We start from the raw sequence: 5764 nt of genomic DNA, 5'->3' as shown, positions 1-5764 counted from the left end.
TGTTATATAGCATTGTATTGCCCTGCTTTTCACCCGTATGACCTTGCCGAGGTCAATAACAATTTTATTTGATCGAAGTATTTAAATAATGTCAAATAAATCACAGCTTCTATCAGTCATAAACACTCACGAATATGTTGGCACCTACATTCAAAAGTCCACATGTTACACGCCATAGTAACGGAATGTACGTATATTTTAGCATGTTTAAAGTCTGCTTCACCGGGAAAACTAGACATCTATATCAATCAGCTTGTTGATGCCGATGCTGTTCCAGGAATCACCATTACGTAATCTCACCGATACATTATCCTCATTGTTAACATAGATCAATGTCGGGAATCCTGTTTTTACGGTTCTTTCGTTGGGAATGTTTCGAAAAGTTAATAATTCGTTGATTTATATCGCCATCATTTCCACTGCTTTCGTTTATCTCGGCAATCACAGACCGTCTGTAATCAAACGTTTGTGGTAGAGTCTGCTTTGCCACTGGACTACCATTCATACCTTCAAACCGCGGAGAGTTATTTCCGGAAGACGAGGAGGATCGTCTTCTCGATCGGATACTGGCTGATCTGACAGAACTTCTATGGAACGACCGGAAAGGTGTCGATTTGTTGAATGTGAGATAGCCCTGTTAATGTAAGGGGAAATGCAATATTTAAAATGTATTTCTCTACATTTGTCCTGAAAAGAAAATTCTACAAACATCAATATTAGGAAATAATGAAACAGCAAATTAATTGACAACAGTATACCACTTCATCAAACATTATTAGAGTTTTTGACAGGCAAGACCTATGCATATTGTAGATATAATTTACATTAAAAAATTTATGATAAAATACTATGTTTATATGTCCATAAAATCAAAATATATGAATGATGTGTGAATATTTATGGTTGAGCTACCTCCCTCAAATGTTTGTTATACATGTAATTTTTCATTTCAAAGTAAATTTAAATATTTAATATTTATATTTATACGATCCACTTGCCACCTTAGGAGATCTTTCAATATAGCTATAGGCTTGGCCTGTTATTCGACCCTTTTGACTTATACCATAGAACGTCAATAAAAATATTTGAAATGAAATTATTATCAGGATAATGGCTTATCACGTATGTCAACACGTACACATCTGCAACAGCAGAAATTCCATGTTTCCTTACACATTTGCACAGCATAATGATTTAATTTTGTTTGTAACAAGCATTTTTATTGGTTTATTAATTTAGATTATCAGCCCATAATGTAACATGTGACGTAGCCGTCTGTAACGTCGCTTTTTACTTGCTGACACAACGGCGTGATAATTTGTTCAAGAAAAAAGAGTTCGTCAATAAAAGTTGGTTTCTACGGGGATTATGTATAGTAGATATAAGGTAAGGGTTAACTTGAATATGTTTAAAGTTATGGAGCAATAACATAAACGAGTGCACTATAATTAAAATAAATATTGCAAAAGTTGCATATATACAGATAAAGGCTGTTTTCTTATTTGACTTTATACAAAAAAAATGTCACCCGGACTCTCACGCAAATTTATCACGAGAGCCCATTTATTCATTTAACTTTCCGATTTTTTTAAATGTTGTCGTATATATGGCTACATAACTGTTCCATTGTATTCCTCACATCATAAGCCTCCCTAAGTCTACTCACCTGTCCGAACCCAGCTTTGTACGGTTCCTTCTTTACACTTCTAAGTATACACCTCATGACGTAATGTCTGAACGATTTGTGTAAAAAGCAGTAGAGAATTGGATTCGTGACACAATGCACGTGTCCTATCAATAACATATATGGACTGAGGCGTTCAGCCGCACGCACGTCCATGCTAAAGTCTAGGTAGGTGTTGACCACGAAGTACGGTGTCCAGCACGCGATAAACACTATGGCTATGGTGATACACAATTTGGCCAAGCGCCGTCGGTTCCTTGTTATATTTCGTAAACTCCTCTCTCGTTCGCTGTCTGTCCTTTTACCCCTGGACTTCCGGGTGTCATCACTTAACTTCCGGTCTGGGACCCACAGACGCTTCCCCATGAGAAGATATGCTACAAGGATCGTGGTTCCGGGAATAATACATATAATAAAAAGTAATGTTACGTCATAAACCTGTCTGTTTGTTATGTTGACCCATTCCTCCATACAATACGTCATCACGTTTCCGAGTATAATCTCGTGAGACACCGTTATGCGGACGAACAATATGGGGACGGACAACAGGAAGGACACACACCAAATGAAGATGATGACGATGCGAACATACTTGGTTGTACGGACGTTACGGAATTTCATCGGGTGTCTAATGGCTAGACACCGGTCGATACTCATGGTGGTAATGGTGAGGGTACTGGCAGTAACGGACACACCTACAACACAAACAGAGGTACAAAAATAGACATACTGAATTAGAGATGCTGATGTTGGCTGTCAATTAACGTAACTATGAGTTTGTGAGTGGACGCCGGAGTCAACAGGTTATAACGGTGGGCGGCCTAGGTAAACAGCACATATATATCACAATTAAATTAGGTTAAGTAAAACAGAAACGTCTAGTATCTTCGATGAATATCTTAATCACTCGAACATAGGAATATGTATGTTCTTGCCAATGATGCCAGTAATGATAAATACATAATATCTAACGGAATAGAACAATCTAGGATAGAAATTCAGAAGATATTTTGATCAACGAATCGAATGCAACAGAAAAAGTGCTTTCAATACTCAATTGAAGATGTTTAAGTTCAACGAATCTGATACAGCACAGACAAAAGTGCTTACAATACTGAACCGAAGAGCCCTAGGGCTGTCAATTAGATGAAAGGAAATCCAATTCAAAATACTAAAATCGATCAACTGATACAAGGTTTAGAAGAGGAATTAATCTAAGCTTACAGGTTTTTGTTGTTGTTTTTTTCTAATCCTACTTATGGATGTATTGTATTACGATGTGATGCAAGAATTTTATTTAAACTGAAATATTTTAGAGAAACTGTCCGATTCCCTTCATAATTTAAGCGTAGTTATTTTCGCGGGGGTCAATTTCACGATTTCGATATATGTAATCAATACACATGAGGGTAATTTTCGCGATCGATCCACCAATTTGTAGTTCGAGATTACGCAAATTGATATCTAAATCTAAATTATACGCGTGGGGAAATTTTCGAGATCAAAATGACTCTGCGTCACACCACCCCTCCCCCTTGCGTAAATATCAGCGTTTACAGTATTGCTCTAATGCTCTAATGGCAGAGACAAACTGTATTGTTCCTATCTAACCTTTGTATCAAGTACCATTGAGTTGTTTCCTTATACCAAAGATGATGTTCCGTTTTTTAACTGGGTTGCTTCATTCCTGCTCAGAATAATAAAAAAATGCTTTATCTATAAAATACCATGGCGTGTACCCAGTAACAATACGGACGAATCCAAGTAGGATTGCCGCCAAGAAGATTTCTCTGGTAACAATGAGCCATAAGATATCATTCTCTTAAGTTGGCCGGTCCAGCATAGTATATATAATTTCAAGCAATTTCCTGTAAATTCTATATTTCGACATTCGAATTATAATTCTTTGATAAGCTCCTATATAAATACGACTTGCATACGGTTAGACCTATGACGTGAAACGTTAGCAGTAGATAAAGCGTTTCAAGGTCAATCCGCAGCGCAGTTCCTATTTTATCAAGATTAGAAAATATTCCCAATTTCTTTGTCTAAATTACACAAAAGAAATGTCCAAAAATCTGGATGGGGAGGTGCATTAGCCCATGAATTATATAACATTCCGAATTATCAATTATCAAAAGAACGTCACGCACATTGTTTATACTCTGAACTGTGCCGTTACACAAAGTGTCTCTCCAGATATTAACAATGGGTAAATATCCTGACCCTAGAGTTATGACGTAAATTTATAAATAATCACTCCATACATTAACAACGGGTTCATATTCTTACGTTGGAGGTATGGCGTCAGTTTCCAATAAGCGTGTCTCCATATATCGACAAATGGTGAAATCATTACCTTGGAGGTATGGCGTCAGTTTACAAAGAGTCTCTCCATATATCCACAACGGGTATATTTTCTGGGCAAGCGTCATAGGAATACACACAAAGGTCACTGAAACAGAGAGAAAATCATAAGTTATTAACGCAGTAGTACTGTAAAGGTGTTTAATTTCTCGGTGCTATTTTTTTGCGATTGTTCCGATCAGAGGTAGTTAAAGGTCGGGTTTCAAAATAGCCTCACAAGCAAATACGATAAACTGTATGTGATATTGGTAGCCTTCTTAGTTACGGTTACAAGCTTGTACATACACAAGAATATAGCGACTTTATCCGCCAAAATATCAAAAATGTTTTTTAGGGAAAATGCTTCACTTTATTGAGGAAACTAAGTATGAACATGCTGATAACAACATGTTAGATATCAAATATGCAATACAAGAGGTTACATTTTTGAACACATAAAAAACAGAAGATAAAAATGTAACGAATTTTGAGAAAGAATATGCTCTTTTTGCACTATTTTTTCTGAAGATCAAAAATATAGCTTCAAATCTTCAAAGAGTATAAAATAAACTGCCCAAAAATGGCAATAAGGAGTTTTGTGCAAAGTAATAAAAACTTATTCAGAATATTGCTATGTCATTTTTAAAAAATGAGCATAGGGGAAAATCTGCTTTGCTTTGAAATATTGTTTTATGAACTGAAATAAAAGGGATTGACATCTACATTTATAAACCACGAAAGTGAAATTTCATCTTTCAAAAAAGCCGTCATGTTCCCCGATAACCATAAACCTAACTAGTACATGTCTAATTTTGAAAAATCACAATTAACCGCAATCGCAACAAGTTTGACAAATATTGACTTGGCACTTCTGCTAAGATCTGGCTGATCTTTCACACACTGAGCTAATGTGGTGTGGACACTAAGGTGCGTGTCAGCTTGTACCCTATCCACTGAGGCGCGCTGTGGTGTTCTAACACATATGAGTTCTCGGATTCAATCGAGACGGGCTGTTACTATATATATTCTAACATGTGACATTAGTGAAATAGTTGGAGGCAAGATGTGTAATTAAACAACAGTCATTGATTAAATCGTCGGTGATATTACTCCAATACCTTTCTGGATTTAGTATGGATCTATCGTTAGATCGTATGTCGTAATGTTAAATTTCCCCATGTTTTAGATAATATAGCATTTTATCAAACAACGTGCTTTCAAATCTGGCAAAACATCCAAAAACCCTCGATCAACGACGACATTGTCATTTTTCACAAGCCATGAGATACTTCCATGATGGCTTTTGTAATCTTTGCATCATTATCGCTTCCAGGAAAAGGTCCTACTGTGACAAGAAGGTAACAATCAGGCAGGGCTATGCTCATCAAATTTAAGAAGGTTCCGCTTCTTCTGGCCGCAATAGAAAATTCTATGGAGCTTGTAATCAGAACTTTTAGGAATAAAGACATGAGTACCGTTAGGTATGACTGTCGTCCGCTTTCCAAAGATGCTGCGCTCCATAATGTTTTCTCTTGCAAGATGTTTACGTCCAAGAACAATGGAACAATGGTTATGACTAATGTTTCACAATGAAATAAAATGTATTAGATATACTTGAAACTGACATGTTAGAGTTGAACATTATTTCCATGATGTGTCCGCTCCGCCTTCACTTTTACCCAGAACAACTGTATTGAATCCTCGTGGTTTGGAGTGTAAATACCAATGTGAATA

The 5764-nt window shown here is 36.5% G+C and overlaps 1 protein-coding gene across 1 annotated transcript; it reads right to left on the bottom strand.

The window, feature by feature from the left end:
- Positions 1-319: 319 nt before the first annotated feature.
- On the bottom strand, positions 320-5499 carry LOC117326408 (gastrin/cholecystokinin type B receptor-like). The gene is made up of 4 exons (XM_033883155.1): positions 5310-5499; positions 4044-4139; positions 1667-2379; positions 320-634 (listed from the first exon to the last, which is right to left on the bottom strand). Exons 1-4 carry the CDS (start codon positions 5497-5499, stop codon positions 320-322), a joined length of 1314 nt encoding a protein of 437 aa, XP_033739046.1.
- Positions 5500-5764: the final 265 nt, after the last annotated feature.

The sequence above is a fragment of the Pecten maximus genome, chromosome 4 (assembly GCF_902652985.1).
Source record: "Pecten maximus chromosome 4, xPecMax1.1, whole genome shotgun sequence".
In the NCBI taxonomy this organism is placed as follows: Eukaryota; Metazoa; Mollusca; class Bivalvia; order Pectinida; family Pectinidae; genus Pecten; species Pecten maximus.
This window is presented reverse-complemented; position numbering and strand designations above follow the sequence as displayed.